Below are 22,108 nucleotides of genomic sequence, written 5' to 3' on the forward strand. Positions count from 1 at the left end.
GTCCAGGCCCGAAACGTCAGCCGTCCTGCTCCTCTGATGCTGCTTGGCCTGCTGTGTTTATCCAGCTCTACACCACCTTATCTCAGATTCTCCAGCATCTGCAGTTCCTACTATCTCTGTACTCAAGTAAAATGGTTTTCATCATAGTGTCTAAAATGAGGCTACAAAGATAGTAGATGTGGGAAGAATGCAGAGTTAATGTTTTGAGTCCAGTGACTCTTCTTCAGACTGTTAGCTAGGAAAAAGTGTTATTTATGCTGAAGCCAAAGTGTTGTTTGGGGAAAGGTGTTGAAGGGGGGTGGTGAGTGGATATGTGGACTGCCCGCTGGACGAGCGTTCTGATGAAGAGTCACTAGACTTAATGTTAACTCTGCTTTCTCCCAGCAAATGTTATCAGAACTGCTGAGTTTCTCCGGCAATTTCTGTTTTTGTTTCAGATCACCATCTGCAATTCTTTCTTTTCTTTTAAGATAATCGGTGCATTTGTCATGGCTTTCCAAAATTCCTGAGATTCTGGAAAAATGTCAATAGATTGAAATGTAATACCAGTGTTCAAAGAAGGAGGGAGGCAGAAAGCTGGAAACTTGGGTCAGTTAGCCTCATGTTTGTCATAGCGGAAAATGCTAAAGTTCTGTAGTAAGGAGGAAATAGCAAAACATTTCCCAATTATATCATAACCTTTTCAGAGTCAGCATGATTTTGTGAAATGAAAATCAATTTTAATAAACTTACTAATTTTTTTGAGGTCAAGAAAGGGAAACTTTCGAAATGATGTATTTATATAACCAATTGATCAATTGGGTCAATGGGTTGAAGAGTGGCAGATGGACTTTAATTTGGATAAATGTGAGGTATTGCATTTTGGAAAATCAAACAAATACAAGACTCTTAATTGTAAAAGTAGGGCCTTGGGTAGTATTATAGAGCAGAGACACCTAGTGATCTTTGAAATTTGCACCACATATAGATAAGGTGGTTACAAAAGCATTTAACATGCTTGCCGTCATTGCTCAGACCTTTGAATATAGAAGTTAGGATGTTATGTTGAGGATGTACAGGATGTTGGTGAGGCCTCTTCAGAAGTACTTCTAGTTCTGGTTGCCCTGTTGTAGGAAGAATATTATTAAGCTGAAAAGGGTTCAGAGGAGACACTAGGATGTTGCAGGGAATGGAGGGTTTGAGTTAGAGAAGCTGAATAGGCTGGGACTTTTTTCACTGGAACGAGGAGGTTGAGGTGTGACCTCCTGCATTTATGAAATAATGAGGAGTATAAATAAGGTGAATGGCAGGTGCCTTTTCCCTATGGTGGGTGATTTCAAGATGAGGGGACACATTTTTAAGGTGAGAGGTGAAAGATTTCAAGAAAGACAAGGCAATTTTTTTGAGTTGTTCACATGTGGAATGAACTTCCAGAGGAAGTGGTGGATGTGGGTACAGTTAGTGTTTAAAAGACATTTAGATAATACATGACTGAGAGATTTCGTGGGATATGGGCCAAGCGCGGGCAGATGGTACTAGTTTAGTTTGGGATTATGGTTGACATGTTCTGGTTGGACCAAAGGGTCTGTTTCCATGCTGTATGACTGACTCTATAACCAAAAAAAGTATTTGACAAGGTGCCAAAGTAAAATACACAAAGTAAATGCATATGGAGCAGAGCTATCTTATGAGGCATATTGGCGTGGGTAAAGGATTAATTAGCTAACGGGGATCAGACTAGACATAAATGGATCACTTTGTGTTGGCAAGCTGTTTACTAATGGAGTGCCACAGGATCTTTTATTCTTAAGTATTCACAATCTAGATCACTGACTTGGATGAAGGCACCAAATGTATGGTAACTAGATTTACTGATGACACACAAGTAGCAAAGTAACTTGTCAAGATGACAACATAAAGGGTCTGTAAAGGGGTAGAGATGTTAAATGAGTGGGCAAAAAAAATTATACTCCATCTACCAATGTGGGAAAATGTGAAGTTATCCACAGTAGAACGCAGTATACTAGAATGGAAAGAGATTGCAGAAGTTGGTGGTATGGAGGGGTCTGGGTGTGCTGGTACGTAGAGCAGAAAATATTATATGCAGGTACAGGAAGTAATTAGGAAGGTAAATGGAATATTGTTTATTGCAAGGAGAATTCAGTTTAAAACAATGCTGTAGCGTCCAGTGTCCTAGTTAGACCACATCTGAAGCAGTGTGTACAGTTTTGGCCTCGTTACTTAAAGGATATAATTGTGTAGAAGTCAGTTTAATTATGCAAGTGTACAATTGCATTAGAAGCAGTTCTGAGACAGTTCACTTGAATCCTGAGATGAAGTAGTTATCTTAACAGGTGAAGATGAACAGGTTTGACATACGCCCAAAGTTTAGAAGAATAAGAGCTGATGTTATTAGAGCATTTGAGATTAAAGATGGAGAACAGATTTTTCTTTTTGTTTGTAGTTTTGTCTTCCACAGAAAGCAGCAGAGGACAGGGTCATCGATTACTCATCTAACTTAGCCTTTGATTATTCAATGAGAGGATTGAAGGTTATTGATGGTTTGGGGAGTGTGCAGAAAGGCAAGTACAGTTGAGGGATAAATCAGATCATCCGTGATCAAATCAAATGGTAGAGCAGACTTGATGTGTTGTGTGGCCTATTCGTACTCGAAATTTGTGTCCTTGTGTATTCAAGCCATTCAATATTTAAATAATTTATTTCTTGAAACAGTTTTTAAAAATATTTCCTGAAAGTTTACTATTCGTTATAACTGGTTTCAGTGTAATTGAACAGCTTGGAGGCAAGCAACTTGTCATGAACCATATGCATCATGAAGATCAGCAAGTGCGCTACAATGCACTTTTGGCAGTTCAAAAACTGATGGTACACAACTGGTATGTATTATCTATAATAACAGTAAACTTGGTACATGTGTTGTCCACTCTCTTTCTTTGAAAGTCATCTTAATATTTTCAGGAGAAAATACCATAATATATTTTTTAATTGACGGTTCTGCTTTAAATGCGTGTTTCTTCAACATGGATTGGCTTTAACACAATTGAAGAATTAGAACGTTATTTGTAGAATGCAAACTTTCCTTATTTGTATTGGTTATAATGTCAGTCTGGTATCATTAGTTTAAATGGCGCCATTATTGCACAATTTTCTTATAACTTGAGATCGCATGAGAACGAAACTATCGCGTTGTATCAGAACTGACTGTACCTGTGTTAATACTAAGCAGTTTCTGCCAAAACATTCAAAAATGAATTGAAAAGCAAGATGATGTAGATTTACTGGATATCTAAAATAAAAGCAAAATACTCAAGTTGGGCAGCATCTGTGGAGAGAATCAGTTCATGTTTGAGGTCTGTGATGTTTCATCACAACTGGGAAAAAATTGAAATACATTTTTAAGCAAGGGGTGGGTGGTACAAAAGCAGAAAGAAGACTTGTTAAAGGGTTGAAGACTGGAGTAACTGGCAGAAAAGGTGGACAAAATGGTGAAGGGACAAGAAATGAAGAAAAAGGCATTTCTAGGGAAACCTGCTCCCATGCTGATGTCCCTCTCCTCTGCCTACTGCACTGTTCCAATGAACAGCGAGCTTGAGGAGCAGCACCTCGTCTTTTAAATAAGCATTTCAAAGCCATCTCGGTATAAAGTTCAATTTCAGACTACAACCTACATCTTTCTTTCTTTTCTTTGCATGTTTCACTTTTCCTCTTTTTTTTTTTTTTTTTTTTTTTTTGCAATCAGCAGCACACCTGCCCTAGAAACATTTTGTTTCTTTGCTTCTTTTTTTTGCCCCATTTCCATTCCCTTTGGCCTTTTAAAACTGAGTGTTCTATCATTCATTAGTGAATTCTGGGTTGAGAAATGAAATTACGCCAGTAAAGTCAGTTTAAGTGTATTGTTTTCCGGTCTATATTTGTCACCTTTTTTCTAAATGATTTAAATTTCTAATATCTTTAATTTTTAATGTGTCAAGATTTTAAACAATGTAAAATTTAAAAGTATTATTTCACAAAAGTTTGACACTTGCATTGTTTCATTTTTTAATACTTTTCAATTTTTTATACGAATAATGTATCTCTTCAAAGAGTGGGGCATTGACTTGTTTTACACTGATGGTTTTACTGGTTTACACTGAATCCAAGCTGCAATCTGAATGTGTGCAGTGTTTCTAATCTTCCAGAATACGTTCACTACTAAATTAAAACTGGTAGAATACTTTTCTTCATCTTTCTTAAGAGAACTGTCTGGTAGCTTTTCAAAATTGATTTTAAAATGCTGGAAGACTAATTTTTAAAGAGCCTTCTTTGGCTAAACATTTAACAGTTGACAGTTCATTGGTCAATTCTCTGACAGTGTGCAGTGCCATCAGATCCCTGCTTTGCAGCCAAATCATAGTATCTCTATGGAAAGCATTCTTGCAAAAACAGACTTCAGAATCTTTTATTTTGCTTGATTTTTAATGCTGAGTACTTAAAACAAACCAAGCATATTTGTTACCAATGTGGTCTTGTGTGAAAGTTAGATGGTCCATTGGACAAAATTATATTTGGGAATTGGCAGCGAAGCAAAATTTAATTTTGTTTGGTAGTATTATTGACCTTTTTATATTTCACTTTTATCATTCCACCTTTCCAACCCATTAATCGCAATAAATTTAGGATGGGAACAAAGAGGTGACCAGAATACTTAAAAAGTCATAATCATCCAAACAAGTTATAATCACAAATGTATTATGTGAAACTGAACAGTAACAATTGTTCTGCCTTTAATGGCTGTGAGAGCCATATACTAGTCTAATTTCAGTTTAATATTTGCGAAGATGCTTTTATAGGAACTTCCTAGTTAATTTGCAAAGAGATGTTTATTTAAAATGTGCCATAGGAAATGGGATGTTTTTAACTCAGGATAGATTTTCAAATATTTGTTTCCAAAAAAAGTAGAGTTGGTGGGACCACATTTGAAGAACTAATGTAAAGTTTGAAGTCAGCGGACACCAGCTTATAGTCTAGCAGGTTCATTTGAAATTACTTCTCCGGAAGCTTGAGATTTGGACTATAACCTGGTGTCATCTGACTTCTGACCTCGTCCAAAATCAGCCCTTCCACATCAAATGTAAAGTTTGGCCTCCTTATTTACGAAATGACGTAACTACATTGGAAGCAATGCAAGGAAGGCTTACTAGACTGGCTGTGGTAAAGAGGTTGTCTTATTCCAGACTTTCTGCACAGGTTAGGCTTGTAACCATTGAAATTTAGAAGTGTGATGGATGATCTGATTGAAATATACAAAACCCTGAAGAGACTTAACAGGGTAATTGCTGAAAGGACATTTCCCTTTATGGGAAACTAGAATTAGAGAATACGGTTTAAAATGAAAATCTTTCTCGTTTAAGACCAATGAAGTTTTTTGTAGTTGTACGGCTGTTAGTCTGGGGAATTATCTTCCCCAGACAGCAGTAGAGGCTGTCATTGAATGCTGTTTGACTCCCATGTCTGTCAAAAATCTAAGGGTAAGGGGGTTAGGCAGGAAAGTAGATTTAAAACCACAACAAGATGAGCCATAACCTTAAGAAATTTTTAAGCAGTCTTAAGGAATCAAATGACCTATCCCTGCTCCTAATTTGTATGCTTGGATGCCACCTGTGTTAGCTTTTTTTCAAACAATCTTCTATAAGTTCTGTAATGCCCTTTTTCTTCCTCACTATGACTAATATCTTTAGTGTCCTCTGAATCTGTACCTACATTCTTCCACACTTCTGCAGTACCAAAGCTATTTTCATTCGCATCAGCTAACTGACTTTAAATGTATTCCTCAATCCCATAATCATCTTGTTGCAACTTTCTGTTGAAGGAAATGGAGATATTTTCCATGTTTTGTCAATTAGGAATTATGGATAACAGTTTTAAAAATGTATCTTCCACAGCAGCATGGTGGCTTAGTAGCTAGCACTGCTGCCTCACAGCCCCAGGGATCTAGATTCAATTCCAGTCTTCGGTGACTGTGCAAACTCCAGAGACATTTTCCCTGTGTCTGTGTGGCTTTCATTTGAGTGTTCCCATTTCCTGGCACAGCCCAAAGATGTGCAGGTCAGGTGGATCAGCCATACCAAATTGCCCCGTAATGTCTAGGGTTGTGCAGGCTAGGTGGATTAGCTATGGTAAATGGATGGTTGCGGGAATAGGGTAGAGGGCTGGTTTTGGATTGGAAGCTGTTTGGAGGGTCAGTGCGGATTCAATGGACCTAGCGGCCTCTTTGCGCACTGTAGGGATTCTGTGATTTCTTTGACGTGACTTAAGCCGATTAAAGAACACAGATTTTTTTGGACACTAAAAGTACTGTGCAGGCAATAGTGGAGCATTACTTACCATCACCCATCTCCCCTTAGTTTAAAACTATTACTCTCATGTCTTTCACGATCCAGCCATAACCCCGGCAAAAGCCTCAGTATTATTAGTAACAGGCACCACTTATTGTGACATTGTTAGTAATGGAGAGTAACTAGCTTCTGGTTAGCTGGTAGCTATTGGAAATCGATCTCCACCTGACTTGAGACTTGATCACCTCAAGAGACCAATAAGTGCCTGATTACACTTAAATACACTTACACCTCCTAGAACGAAGCAACATGGACTCATTGCAAATTCTCTAGTAACTTACTAACTATCAAACTGTTGGCTTTGTCATACCCTTATGTCAACTCTGGTATTATTTCTCTGATATGTTGATTTTTCTACTGCAAATTATCCACATACTCTTTACAATGTGATAACACCTTCCTGAAAGAAATCCCTCTGTTTTTTCAACTGATTATTTCACTGTATTGCAGCAAAATCTTAAGCTGAAATCAGCTGATCAACAAAGTATTGTAAAATTTGCTATTTAACTGTACTGAATAAAAAATCCAAGCATTGCATAGCATTTGGAATTCAAAATGGACAGACTTAATTTTATGCAAAGCTTGTATCTCTGTCTAGTCCCACCTTACCTGAAGACTACAGTTGGTTTTAACCCCTTGCAAGAAAAAAAATCAGTGTGCATTTCAAAAGGGAAAATCTTTCCTGATTTTTTTTTTGAGCAGCAAGTAGAATAGAAATGCAGTAAATGTAAATTACCTAGATTTGCAAACGGTCTTCATTAAGGTACCCCATAACGTTTTAATCTGTTCATGGCTGTCACTAGGCCAGCATTCATTGCCCATCCCCTATAGCTGAGAGAGCAATTAAGAGTCTCAACTGCATTATTGTGCATCAGATGTCATATGTAGACTGGGCCAGGTAAGGATGACTGGTTTCTTTCTCTAAAGGACAATAATGAACCAGATGGGTTTTTACATCAAAAAGTATTAGGCTCGCACTTTTTTTCCAGACCTTTTTGAAATGGAGTTCAAATCCATGCCTCTGGAATGTTCACATCAAGCTCTGGATTCCTAGTTTAGCGGCATTATCAGTACTACTCCACCTCTCCAAATAAATAAGATCACAAAATGCAGAGACAGAGTTTGAAGAGAGAATGGATCAGTTAAGACTATATTCACTGCAGATTGGAAGAATGGGGATGGGGGTTGTTGGAATCTTTTTTTTTTCAAAAAAAAAATGTAAAATTCTGACAGGGCTAGGCAGGCGAAATGCAGGATGGATGTTCCAGGGATGTAGGAGTCTCAATCTATGGATACAGGACAGGCTATTTAGGACTGAGATGAGAAACTTCTTCACTGAGTTGTGAGCCTGTGAAATTGTCGACCACAGAATTGCCTGAACGTTGAATGTTTTCAAGGGGATATAATCTTTTGAGGCTAAAGGGATCAAAGGGTATTGGGTGAAAGCAGAAGCAGGATAAGGAGTGAGATGATCCGTCGGACCATGTTGAATGGTGGAGCCGTTTTGAATTGCCAAATAGAGGTATTCCTGTTCCTATTTCCTATGTTGCTATGATATTGGACATGTGCCAGAATTGATGCTAGCTGGGTTCAAGGCAAAAAGAGGATGGGAATAAAGAACAGTTATTCAAAGTGGAAAGTGGTGTTTGTTATGACTGATCACGAGTGCACTGTTAGTTAAGTCCCACTGTACGAAAAGATAAATGTATTATTGAATTACCAAATTTGTCAACTTGTGTCTCTTTTACAACTATCCAGTGTAAAAGAAATGTCCAGGATTCTTAATAAACTCAAATAACCCCTCTGATCAGCAAGACTTATCTTTAAGCAAGTGTCAAGTACAGTGAACAACTAAAGCTGCTACTCAGAGTTAAACTTATACCCACTTAATCCAAAATACACACATTTGTAAATCAATGGACAAGAACACGTTCTACAAAAATAATCATGGGTTTCAAACCAAGGGAGAATGTTCCAATGGGTCAAGGTTGTGAATTCAGACGATATTGAAGACTTCCTACAGTTCCTTCAATTTTGTATTGTTTAGATCAAGAAGATCTTCAGATTTCAGTTAAATTTAAATAAATCTAAAACTCAGCAACTCGGTGCAATAGTGTTGTTAGACAATGAACAGCACAGGTTTTCTGAAGTCTATTTGCCCAATAATTAAGGGCCATGAAATTCACTTCTCTTTCACAAATTCCTTGGACATTACTCCCAAAATTGATTGCTTTTCCAGAAATGAACATGGTTCTCTCTGACCTGACCACCTTGATTTTTCCTTTGTAAAAAATCAACTGAAACCCCATTCAATCCAGTAATATCCAAGCAAGTCTATATTCTAGTTTCTCATTGTCCATAAATACATTCCTACTTGCTATCTACCCTTGGGAGATTACGTGCTATTTTCAAGCACATTTCATTGCAAAATAGGTAAGACATTTATGACAAAATATTAATTCATTCTCCTTCACTCATTAAACAGGATTTGTACTATTTATTTGCCAGCCTTTTACCAAAAATTCCTTTATATTATATTGATAATGCATTTGTAATTGTATTATCTTTTCCATGGGCTGATAGGCCTGTTTCCATGCTCTATACCTTCCAGCATTAAGAACAATTTTTGTATTAATGTTTGAACTAGTAAACTTCAAAACTGTCTAGCATTTTGAATCTTAACTTTGTCCACAAAGCCCATGGGTCAAAGTTCAGTCTAAATGAGTTTCTTTGTGGTTGTGATGAATAAAAACTTTACCTGTTTTGAAACATTTCAATCAGAGTTTCATTTTCCTATGTAGAATATTTGTTTTGTTGCTGATTCAGTTTCTTAGGGGAGAAAAGCTTACTGGCTTCTGTCTGATTCTTCATCTTGCAATAAGGCTAGCCATCCCTAACTCACTGTCAATTATCATTTTAATTCAATCTGGGTTGGCCCACTGGTTTATCTGTTAGGATTAGCTTCAGATTTTCTAAGCTGTTTGGCATATTTTGACTGTATTGTCTTCTATTTTCATCATAAATCTCTTGGTGCATCTATTGTGTTAAAGTTTGACACAGACTTCTAATAGAAGTCACACATTCCCCCAAAATCTCTCATTTTCTGTTTAGTTTTAAAATCAGGGAATTCTATCAATTTTTTAAAATTTTGCTGTTTTTAGCAATGCCTATCCTATGGTGTGGTGTAGGTAAGTCATCCTCGCTTTCACGAGCTCACTCTTAGCAAGATTTAATACTAGGTCCGCTAACTGTAAATGTTTAAATACGACTTCCAACTATTTTTGAATGTTCTTCCCAAGTGCAACAATATAGTATAACTTATTAAACTAAATGACATACTTAGATATACTAGTTATGACTTGGTTCGCAAATCTTTTGATAGCAGCTGAAGCATTTTTTGACCTGACCGACATGACTTATCATTGCAACTCATTCGGTAGAATAAAAGATAATTCATTCTTAGTTTTTTCTTGTCAGTAGCACTTGCCAGTACCACTTCAATAAGTGAATCTTAGCAAGGAATGAAGAATGCCAACTCTATAAATACAATCTTCTAACCAAGGAATTAAGTACAAATCTGTTCTTATGACTACATTTACTTCTGTGCAAACTATGTAGAATCTGGTTGACACATTAGGTTTAGGAACTAATACTAGGAAAATCTTAACTGTTTTGACTAGGTTCAGCCAAGTAATTTCTTAACATCTATTGAATCTGTTTCCACCGGAGTTTGTTTCTTTTCCAGGCTTAAATGACATGAATGCTGTTCCATTAGTATGGTTTCCCCTGCACGCACTTTTATGTGTCCAAGGTGTACAACCTGGTTTATCTCTACAGATTTCCTTAAATTCGAAAAATATGCTAGTTTCTCGTCTTCCCTCTAACTGCCTCAGTGCTTCAGTATTGATAATTGCATATTAGATTCACTTTGAATTATCTACATCTCCTTCTATCTCACTCTCTCTGCCTCTGTCATCATCTCCTCCTCTTTCTGCCTAGCATGCATGCACTTTCTGATCTTTCTCTCTGATACTGTTTTAACATTTATGACACAGCCACCACTACTTCCTGCAATTTAAATATTTATCAAATAATTAACTTAACCCTCTTAATCATCTCCTAGAAGGACGACAGTCATTTTGAGATTCGTTCAGCAATGGTGGTAACGTTAATACTTGTTCCTATTGAAATTTGTCTTTTATCCTTAGTTGTCGAACACTGCATCCCTCTTATCAATCTCCATTATTCTATGAGCCATTCCAAGAGGGAAAATATTTTATTGAATCTCCAAACAGGTCAATTTTCTCTTTTTTTCTGCTGCTATCCTGAGTAAATGAAATGTACGCCATATTTTTAAGAACTCCAAGTAACTAATTTGTGAGGAGCAAAACTCATTCTTTGAGTGTGTCAAAAATGATGAACAAATTTAAATTCAAGCTATACATCTCTGAATCACACAGACAAGACAAAACAACTCTGCATAGATGTCACGGGTTTGAAAAAGTAGGCAAAAAAGTACAACCCTGTCAGGTATGAATTCATGAAAGTAGAATAGATTGACCCCCTCTCAGTTCCTTGAATTTCCTTTTGACAAAATCCATTTTCTAGCAGAATGAGATCTTTGGATCTGATTTGAAATTCAGTTGGGAAAGAGTTACGAGTCCTGATAATTGAAACTGTATCAGAAATTCTAACCTCTCAACTAGGAGTTGGGGGAGGCAGTGGCCCGATGGTATTATCGCTGGACTATTAATCCAGAGACCCAGATAACATTCTAGGGTTCGAATCCCGCCGGGGCAGAGGGTGGAATTTGAATTCAATAAAAATCTGGAATTACAAGTCTAATGATGACCATGAATCCATTGTCAATTGTCAGGAAAAACCCATCTGGTTCACTAACGTCCTTTAGAGAAGGAAACTGCCATCCTTACCTGATTCCAGACTCTCAACAATGTGGCTGAGTCTTAACATACATGTGTGAAGACTCAAGTTTTTGTGGAGCAGACTTGCACAAGAGACCATAATTATGAAAGTGCAGGTATATCAGAGGGTTGAGGGGTTGGTTAAGATTACAGAGGTAGGGAAATACTATAGAATCTGCTTCTGATGTACCAGCAGCCATTTAGATACCTGCCTTTCAAAAGTTGACAATTGTGATATGGTGAGCTACCTTCGTTTAAGGCGGTATTCGTGTATAATATAAGGTTCTTTAATCAGAGTGGTAGGGGCGTGGAATGCATTGCCAGAGAGGGTAGTGGAGTCGGCCTTATTAGGGGCATTTAAGCAGCTATTAGATAGGCATATGGATGATAGTATAAAGTAGCAGTGGAGGTTAGATAGACCTTAGGATTAGGGTAAATGTTCGGCACAACATCGTGGGCCGAAGGGCCTGTACTGTGCTGTACTGTTCTATGTTCTGCCATCTGGGCAATTAGGGATAGGCAATGAATGCTGCCTAACCAGCTATGCCCTCATCCCATAAATGAATTTAAAAAAAAAAACATTTAGCTGTTTTTTCTTGAAGGTTTGTCTCTTGCTCACAGCTTGCTGCTTCTTGCTGGCCTCCAGCTGCCTCCCAGGTCTGTGAAAACACTTAGTACTTAGGACTGTTAACTCTTTCCCGGCTGAATTTCAAATCAGCTCCAAAGATCTCATTCTGCTAGGAAATGGATTTGGTCAAAAGGAAATTCAAGGAACTGAGAGGGGGTCAATCTATTCTACTTTCAGAATTCATACCTGACAGAGTTGTACTTTTTTGCCTATTTTTTCAAACCCATGACATCTATGCAGAGCTGTTTTGTCTTGTCTGTGATTCAGCAATTATATAGCTTGAATATGCTGGGCAACAAACAGCACAGAACCTAGGGTTTTTCCAAGTCAATTTTTCCAGCAATTACAGGCCATAAAGTTTACCTCTTCTGTTTGAAATACTCCATTGGATTCCTCCCAAAATTACTTGCTTTTCCTGCAAACAACTGCTAATACAGGTCTCATTTACATTTTGACTTTTGATTTGCAAGAAATCATGTGATAAGTTTTCTTCAACCCAGAAATGTTTAAATGGTTCTATATTCTAATTTCTTCCATAAATGTATTCTCAACATCTGTGAAGATCGATGCTGGAACCACTGCTGTTTATAGTTTCTCACTGATGGTTTGGACTTTAGATTCAAAAACACTTTCTAAATTTGCGGATGATTCCAAATTAGGTTTTGGAAAAGCAAATACTGAGGAGGACTGTAACAAATCAGTGTTTTAATAAACTTGCAGCACAGGGAAATAATTGGCAACACAGATGTGAATGTACACTTTAGATAGGAAGAATAGGAGGATGTCATTTATTGGAATTGGAAATTTAAATTTGGTTTTTCGTGCATACGTGGGGTAGAGGAACAAAAAGATTTAAGTGTAGAAACATAATCACTATACCAAAGATTAGGAGGGGCATTTTAAAACTTAAAAAGTGTTCTAAGCTTTTTTTTAAAAGGAGAAAATGGAAAAGCAGAGGATTTTTACTTATCCTTAATTGAACTTTGGTTAGATTTTTTTAAAAATTAATTAATGGAATGAGGGTGTCACTGGCTAGACCGCACTTATTGCGTATCCCTAACTGCCCAGAGCGCAGTTAAGAGTCCACGACATTGCTGTGGGTTTGAGTCACAAGTAGGTCAGACCAAGTAAGGATGGCAGATTCCTTCCCTAAAGATATTAGTGAACCAGATGGGTTGTTTGAACAAACGACAGTGGTTTCATGGTCATCATTAGACTCTTAATTCCAGATTTTTATTCAATTCAGATTTCACCATCTGCATGATATGATTCAAATCCAGGTCTCCAGAATATTGCCTGGGTCTCAGGATTAACAGTCCAGCAATAATATTACTAGGCCATCACCTCCCCAACATTTTATGCTACATTTTTAGAGTACTGTTCACACTGTTGGTTACATTTCTGTGTTAAAAATAAATGGAGTGTGCAAAAAATTTGTACATGAATGGTAGAAAAAATGAGTGGGTGTATGTATCATAGAATCATGAACATGCTGGATCTTTTTTCTCTTGGGTAAAGAAGGTGGAGGGGTGGCTGAATGAAATGAAGTTGTTTTTTTTTTGGTAGAGTAGTTATAGAGATGATGTTTCCGCTTGTGGAGAAGAGTATAGCCATAGTCCTATAATATTTCAATAAAGAATTCAGAAGAAATCTTCTTTACTCAGAAATATGAGAATATAGAACTTGCTACCACATAGTGATTGAAGCCTTTGAGGGGAAACTGGACATGCATGTGAGGTAGAGGGAATGGAGAGTTGCCAATGATAAATTTAGATCAGAAAAGATGGAAGAGCTTTGAGTGGAGCATCAACTTGTTAAGCCATATGGCCTGTTTTATAAAATTATATGCACTTGTTAGCTTGTAACCATTTATGATGCCAATTGTGTGGTGATTTCCAGTGATCACTGACCTGTGATTGCACTCAACTCCAGAATTTGTTCAATATCAAAATGCCTTAAAGCCTTAACTGGACAGTTTGGGACACAAACCATACTGAGATGAAAGTTAACCTGGTCCATAGTTGTTCATTATCTTAATTGCTTGCTTTCAATTCATACAGATATATTTCTGACAATTAAATATAATTGGACTTTGTGTTTTAAAAATTGATGGTATGCTACTTCACCCTGTACCTGGCTGTCACGCTTTCACTAGAAAGGTTGGGCACCTTGAGCCTGCACATGCTGATCTTATTTCCTGTTGAGTTCTATTCTAAGAATTACCAAAGCTTACCTTGTCCTGTGCTACTTGCATCTCCAAGAGAAATATGGCAATCTAGCACCTGCCAGTCGAAATAACATAATGTGCAATTGAAATACTGGGATTAACCTTTGCATTACAATAATCTTGATGTGGAGATGCTGGTGTTGGACTGGGGTGGACAAGCTCAAATCACACGACACCAGGTTATAGTTCAACAGTTTTATTTGAAAACACAAGCTTTTGGAGCCTTGTTCCTCCAATGTAAAGAAGTGACATTTTGGGTCAGACAATGCATTGTCTTTACATTGACTTTACACTGATAAAACCTTTTAATTCTCGCAGGGCAGTGATTTGAAATTCGGGTATTTTCATATACATATTAATCAATTAAAATCTTCTTCTAACTGATTAAAGATTTAACAGCATCTTAGGTTTAATACATCCTCATCAGTGGTGTGACCCTTTGATCTTCTACTTATAAATTCTGTATCTGATACCACCTCTCTCTCTCTCTAACACCTGAAGGAGGAGCAAGGCTCAAAGCTTGTGTTTTCAAATAAACCTGTTGCTGACGTGAGATTACTGTAATCTGTCCTTGAATCATGCAGATGCTTTTTCTTGTCAATTGTCATCCTCATTATAATAAATACATGAGCCCCACTGCCTCTGTTAGTTCTTGCAAAGCTTGATAATTCCCACCTACTATAAATATCAGTAGTCTGATTTTTTTGACTCGTTTCTGCAGCCTCCCCTTCCTCCTACCCCCACAATTTTATATTTGGATTCCAATCTCCAGTGCATCAGTCATCAAATTACTAATTTTGTTTTACAAAATGTGACAATTAGAAACTGATAACTTAGCAACTTTATCAGAGTTCAGGAAACCTTGAGTTTCATTATCCAAGAAGTAATAGTCTTAAGGGAGATATATAGGTAGTGCTATATCTATTCAGATATATCTATAAATCTCAACATTGTGTCATTACAAAGGATTTAAATCTTTAGCTACCTCAGTATAACTTGATGAAGTCTCTTATATTTAAAATGACTATGGTAACAATGGATGAAAAATGATAGTTTAGGATATTACATTTTGCTGTCAAAACCCTTTGCATAAATTTTGTAGTACATGATTATGCTAGACCATGTTAAAAGGTTTTGTTAATGACCCTGAATTGCAACAAAGATGCAACTGAACAGTGAGAGAATATACATTGCAGTCTAAACTTCTGTTTCCACTTCTTCACCTAAGATTTTTCTTTTAGAAATCGCGTTCAGGTTCTAAAACTATTGTGACTGATTTGTCTGCCACAATTAGTTTACAGGGTCTTGTTGAACCTACCTGCTTTAAGGTAACAACATAACTCGAAAAGATCCAAATCTGCATCTAAAACTCAAGAATAAGAAAGTATAGCCTAATTGTACCGTAAGAATAATGGTGATGCTATCTGTGTCACTTTTATTCAAGAATAAATCCAGTCACAACTTGTAGTCGCTGCATAGGCTCAGTTATTTACTGAGTTGGAAGTTGGGACAGGGAGTTTTCCCACAATTGAAGTTTAACTGACTGGCATGAACAAGGGTGCAACATTGCTCTCGGACAAGGGTATAATATTTGAATTCCTGTGTCTGAAGAAAATTTAGAAGATTATGGACAGTTTCTTCAAATTCAGTTTTTCATTTACTGTCCTCAGGTGCATCCCATTTGAGTTGTGCTGATTTATCAATTTTAAGTACAACTTCCCTTTTTAATATATCCTTTTTTATTTTGGCCCATCCCATGTCTTAACTACCACCTATTTCATGGTCACTTTTGCCACAATTTCCTTTGTAAGCATAGAAGTACTGGTTCAGTACCTTAACTGTGCTCACTTGCCCATATCCAAAATCCTTTTTTAGTCTCCTCTAATTACCATTTTACTGTTTATGTAACAATAGAAAATATTTTGGGTTTCCCATTTTAACTACAAATCTCTTCTAAGACTCTGCCTCTTTTAACCTTTTTTCTTTACTTCCTTCATGCAATTTGATATAATGTGTTCTTGCGTGCTATATAACAAGGGAGGTAGTGGGAGGATTCTAAACTAAGCATGAGGCAAGAGAACAAATTTTTGAAGATGTAACTTAGAACAGAGAAGGCAAAAGTAATCAATGGAAATTAAAAATGACTTTGAAGAATAAAGGGAATAAATCTGAGGCAATAGATAGATCCGACTGAGGTTCTAATAATAAAAAGATAAACCAAAAATCTTTGTTTCTGAATGCATGTAACATTTGAAACAATAGAAACAGAGAGTAAATAGAAATCATTATGAACATTCTGATGGCCAAGACAGGCATGACTACAGAATGGCATGGAGTGGGACCTAAATCTTGAAGAATACAGAACATGAATATCGGAACTAAAAGGTGGTGAAGAATAGTTCTTTTAGTTCATGATGGTGATGACTTTAGTTCAAATAACCAGGATGAGAAAACAATATTTAGTAGAGATGAGAAATGATAAAGGTATGAAGTCACTTGTGGCAGTGTTGTGCAGGCCCCTTTACAGTAACCAGTAACTAAGCTATTAAGTGTGTGGTCTCCTTTTGTTAATTATTCTAGAAAATCTATAAAATGTGAAATATTTTAAAAGTCATACTTTCTTTCTTTGCTCTTCCCCCCCCCCCCCATCTATTTTTATCCAGTTTCTTTTTTCACCCCTCCCTCTCTACATCTAATTGGACATTGATAGGAAAAGTTAATGCATGTGTGAAGTCAATCCTTTATACCTCATTTGTTACACTTTGTCCTATTCACAAACGTTCCATTGTTCCATTGCCCTTCATGTGGTGTCATCAATTCACATTTCCAACAATTGTGAGAGAACCATTGTTAAAATCTCAACTTGTGTGAATAAACTTAACTAGTGGAACGTGCTTCAGCAAATCATAATGTTTAACCATCAGTGTTCTTTCTAAAAAAAAATGAATTGTCTTATCATAGCCTCAAATGGTTGCACATGGATGGTAGTGAATCAAATTGTAATTTTAACAGAGAAAGATGAAGATGTTCAATCATGCAATACATGCATTACATGAAGAGTAATTGGCCAATTGTTTTTGTCATCAGACTAAAGTTTTCATTTGTGACCTATCATGTGAATTCTCGGCTTTTGATGTGCAGCTATTCATTTAAAAGTTTTTCAAAAATGACACCAGAAAATATGTCAGGTGTGACATCAAGAATTTCCACTGAATTACTTTTTAGGAAGAACCAACACTACATGTTTATGCAATTCTACATTATAGTTCATTATTTAACTTAGATGAAAAGGATTCCTTTTTCAAAAAGTATTACTGGGACTAGAATTTTGTTATAGAGTTACTTGAAATAATTTTTTACATGATAGTGGATGCAAGTTTTTTTCATTTAAAAAAGTTTCAATAGCTTAAATAATTTCAGTCACTTTAGAACCATAGTTATCATTATCACTTGTGTTAACTTAGTATAGTCCTCTATACAAGTTTGAAATTTGTCATCAGCTTTAACAATTAGTTGCTTGGCAAGTAAGTTGGGGAGGATGCAAAGGGATATTGAGGCTAAGTAGGCAAAAAAAAAAGGCAAGTGGAATATAATGAGGAAATGTGTTTAGTTGTCCATTTTGTCAAGGAAATTTGGTTTATTAGTCAGTGCATTGAGTACAAGAGTTGGCAGGTCTATATAGGACATTGGTTAGGCCACTTTTGGAATACTGCATTCAGTTCTGGTCTCCTTGCTGTAGGAAAGACGTTGTTAAACTTGAAAGGGTTCAGAAAAGATTTAAGAGGATGTTGCCAGGGTTGGAGGGTTTGAACTAAAGGGAGGGGCTGAATAGTCTGGGGCTGTTTCCCTGGAGCATTGGAAGCTGAGAGGTAACCTAATAGAGGTTTATAAAATCATGAGGGGCATGGATGGGTTGGGTAGACAAGGTCTTTTACTCAGGTAGGAGAGTCTAAAACTAGAGGGCGTAGGTTTAAAGTTGGAGGCGAAAGATTTAAAAGGGACTTAAGGGGCAACTTTTTCCTGTAGAGGGTTGTGCAAGTATGGAATAAACTGGCAGAGTAGGTGGTGGAGGCTGGTACAATTACAGCATTTTAAAGGCATCTGGATGGTTACATCAATAGGAAGGGATTAGAGGGATATGGGCCAAATGCTGGCAAATGGGACTAGATTAGATTAATTTAGGATATCTGGTCAGCATGGACCAAAGGGTCTGTTTCTGTGCTGTACATCTCTATGACCCTAAAGAGTAAAAGGGAATATACAATAAACTGGAATATAGTGATAGGGGTAGATAAAGTGAGAGATCTAGGTCTCTAAAAGTAGCAGTATAGCTAATTAAGCTTGTAAAGAAGGCAAATAGAATGTCTTTCATTGACAGGACTGGAATGTAAAAGTAAGGATATGATGAAACTGGTGAGGCCAAAGCTGTAGCATTGTGTGCAGTTGTGGTTACTCCATTCCAGGAAGGATTTAATTCCTCTGAAGAGAGATGGTTTTCTAGAATATTCATGGGGTGAAAACTTCTAACTATGAGGTTAGATTGGAGAGGTTGGGGTTGTTTTCTTTGAAACCTTAGCATGTGGAAGGATTACATGTTTGAGGTATACAAAATTTGAGAGGGGTAGAAAGAGAGTAGACAGGAGGAACATGTTTCTCACAACAGAGAGTTCAAAAACTAATGGTCATAGATTTAAGCCAAGTGGCAGAAAGATTAGAGGGAACGTGGGGAAAATAGTTTTTATGTAGAGAGTGGTAATGGTCTGGAATTAGCTGCCTGAGTTGGAGACAGACAGCCCAAACTCTTGTTTTAAAATGTACCTGGTTTGGCATCTTAGCTGCTGTAATCTGCAGGGCTATGGGCCAAGTGGAGGTCGATGGGATTAGAAAGAGCATCTCAGTGTCTTTGCGTCAGTGCAGACAAAATGGGCTGAATGGCCCCCTTCTCTGTTGTATCATTTCTATAGTTCTGTTAATAGATTAATGTTTGACTGGTACAGACACAGTGGGTAGAAGGGATTATTTCTGTGCCATAAAAAGTTAGACTTTCTGGTTAAACAATATTAGACTATGGCAATTTGCAGTAGAGGGAGATCGAGGTGAACTTGTAAATGAATTACAGTTAGTGTACAGAAAAAGCAAGTGATTAAGAAGAAAAATGAAATATTGTCATTTATTGCAAGGGGAATAAACTATAAAAGGAGGGAAGCATTGCTACAACCGTACTGGACCTTGGACAGCTTTGGATTATTATATACAGTTTCAATTTCCTTAATTATCAAAGTGTCTAATTGCATTAGAAGCAGTACAGATGAGCTTAGCTTGAATGTTTCCTGGAATTGAGGGATTATTTAATTATAACCAAATTCAAAGCTCAAATTTAAATAAGAATTCTATATGAGCAACTGGCAAAGCTTGCACCACTTGAAGTCTTCAGAGCATCTAATCTCATACTACTGATTTTAACAACCTTTTAGTTAGGTGAAACCCATAAAAGGAGAATGGCCCAGGAAACCCTGATCAATTAACTACATATTTTTATTTAGAGCACAGAGATGTAGTAACTTCCTTGTCAAATGGATGAAAAAAGGAGTTGTGAAGTAACTCCTAATTGTTGTCATAAATCACTTGTTAATGGGTATGATTGTCCACCTAGGAAATTCCATGTCACTGGTCATTGGTTCTGTGGTTTCTGGCACGGCTGACAGGCCTGATTTCTAGAGTGCATCCTCCTGATATCTTGTACTCAATGGCAGGTTTTTAATCTGTCTACATGCCTTAGGGTATTGCCGATGTTAAAAATATTACATGAATAAAAGATATTCTTATACTATTTTTGGACTGGATCAAAACTTTGTCTTGCTAGTAAAAAACAGCATTATGTATATACTTGTGTTAAATACTGACAAACTTGAAGTATTTCAGATTGTAAATAAAAGTAGTAAATTTTAGAGCTTAACAGATTGTTACAAGGTCTAAGAAAGAAGAGAAGCTGGAATAGGCATTTGATCCATCAATCTGCCTGACGATGCAACACAATCATTGTTGATCTGATTTCAGTCTTAACTCCATTTTCTTGCCTGCCTTCCATAACCCTCAGCTCCCTTGTAGACCAAAATTCTATCTGACACATTCATGAATATATTCAATGACACAGCTTCCACTGGTTTCTGGGGATAAGAATTCCACTGACTAATAACCCTTAACTCAGTTTTAAATGGAAGATCCCTAATTTTTAAAATGTCTCTTGGTTATAGGTTTCCCCACAAGGCAAAGTAGCGTTTACTCATCCATTTCAAGAAAATCTCCTCTAATTCTTCTAAACAACAATGGGTGTAAACGCGACCTGTTCAGCATTTTCTCAAAATAATCACTCGATTGCAGAAAATGTTTGAGCAAAGCTTCTCTGTTTCTAATGCAGTTAGAGACTGTGATAATTAAGGAGATCAAAACGTATACAATAATATCCTCTTTCCTGTCCATTTCTTTTTTTAAAAAAAAAAAGAAAATAGAGTGATTACTCTGAATGCTGAAATGGCTGTTGGTGCATGTGCAGATGAGGACAGTGACATCACTTTGTCGTCTACACCAGAACATATTTGTCCTTGTGTAGATACTGTGGACAATCTGTTAAACTGTTGGTTCCTGTGATGCATTCTTTGTTTCTATAAAAAAAACAGTATTGTGAAAAATTGATACATAGTCACCATTACTGAGACTAGCTTTCAATTCAAGATTAATTGAAATTTAGTTTTTGGAATTCAATTTACACTTGCTGTGGTGGGATCTGAATATGTGAACTTGAGGCTGTGAATTATTTGCCCAGTGACATTGCCACTGTCTCCCTTGAATGTCTATGACTGACTGGGTATCTCTCTTGTTTAATGTAGACTTGAGAAAGTGGAACTGATGATAATATAAAATAAATTTTCTTAGAATTGCCACCTTTCATTAATGTTTTTCAAGCATTTTCATGTTACAGTGACACTGAAATTAAGGACTTATGAATATGGTATTATCATCGATGAAGAAGTGCTGCTGTATTTCTGAGCTTTGACTACTTTGTGATATTGCAGTGCATTTTTATGTCTTTCTTTTTGTGTCTGACTCAACCATATTGGTAAAAATTCAGTTTTCTATTTTATTTGTTTAAATGTGTAATATGTTATATGGAAGAAAAGGGCCTTGCATTTCACTGAAAAATTTTGTTTTCAATGGCAAGCATGATAACACTGATTTTATTATTTTTAGGGAGTACCTTGGGAAACAGCTGCAGTCAGATCAACCACCAACTGTCACCACCAGAAGCTGAATTTTCTGAAATCACTGTTGCCTACACCAAAATGCATAGACTGGTGGATTTGTTTTTGAAGTATAAAAGATGTGTTTGTCTGAATATATTGAACTAAGCATATAATGTTTTGATAGATAATTGTTTTTCATAAATTCACATACAACATTTCTTTATGGTCTGTATTAACAAAATTGAATATGTATCCTGATTAAGCAGCTTACTGTATTGGACATAAGTATGTACATGGTGAATTATCTGCAAAATCAGTTATTTGATTTATTTGTGCTAGTCAAGTTTAATTTGAGTAAAGTACAATTATCTGCTGTGCATTGTTTGATATTATCTGTCATCTTGATTAACATGTCAATGTAGTGATAAATTATTAATAAAACAGCTATGTGCCTGAATTGTTAGATCAGTAACATGTAACAAAATGATTGAGATCAGAATCACTTATTGGAACACAGCATTACAAGTTGGTCCACTATTGCATGAGCTGGCAGCGTGACTCTTGATTTTTTTTTAAAACAAAAGTGGTCACTATTGGACCCATTCTACAACTTGTATTTTTATAATTAAACCGAACAGTCAAATTAATTCCCACTTAGAACTGAATATACAATTTGATTGTGAAGCCAGAAAAGAAAATACATTGGGAAAAATGTA

At 36.5% G+C, this 22,108-nt stretch overlaps 1 protein-coding gene across 7 annotated transcripts in view; it reads left to right on the plus strand.

Annotated features, from left to right (window-relative positions):
- The window catches only part of atp6v1h (ATPase H+ transporting V1 subunit H), a 113,951-nt gene extending 92,091 nt beyond the window's left edge, over positions 1–21,860 (plus strand). For 5 of the 7 annotated variants that reach the window (XM_048595931.1, XM_048595934.1, XM_048595932.1 and 2 more), the window contains 2 exons: positions 2,763–2,876; positions 21,400–21,860. In XM_048595931.1, the coding sequence (XP_048451888.1) occupies positions 2,763–2,876; positions 21,400–21,460 (175 nt within the window). In that variant the 3' untranslated portion in view covers positions 21,461–21,860. The remainder of the gene's footprint in view (positions 1–2,762; positions 2,877–21,399) is intronic. The other 2 variants (XM_048595935.1, XM_048595936.1) reach the window with 1 other exon arrangement.
- Positions 21,861–22,108: the final 248 nt, after the last annotated feature.

Source organism: Rhincodon typus, chromosome 4 (genome assembly GCF_021869965.1).
Source record: "Rhincodon typus isolate 14 chromosome 4, sRhiTyp1.1, whole genome shotgun sequence".
Classification (NCBI taxonomy): Eukaryota; Metazoa; Chordata; class Chondrichthyes; order Orectolobiformes; family Rhincodontidae; genus Rhincodon; species Rhincodon typus.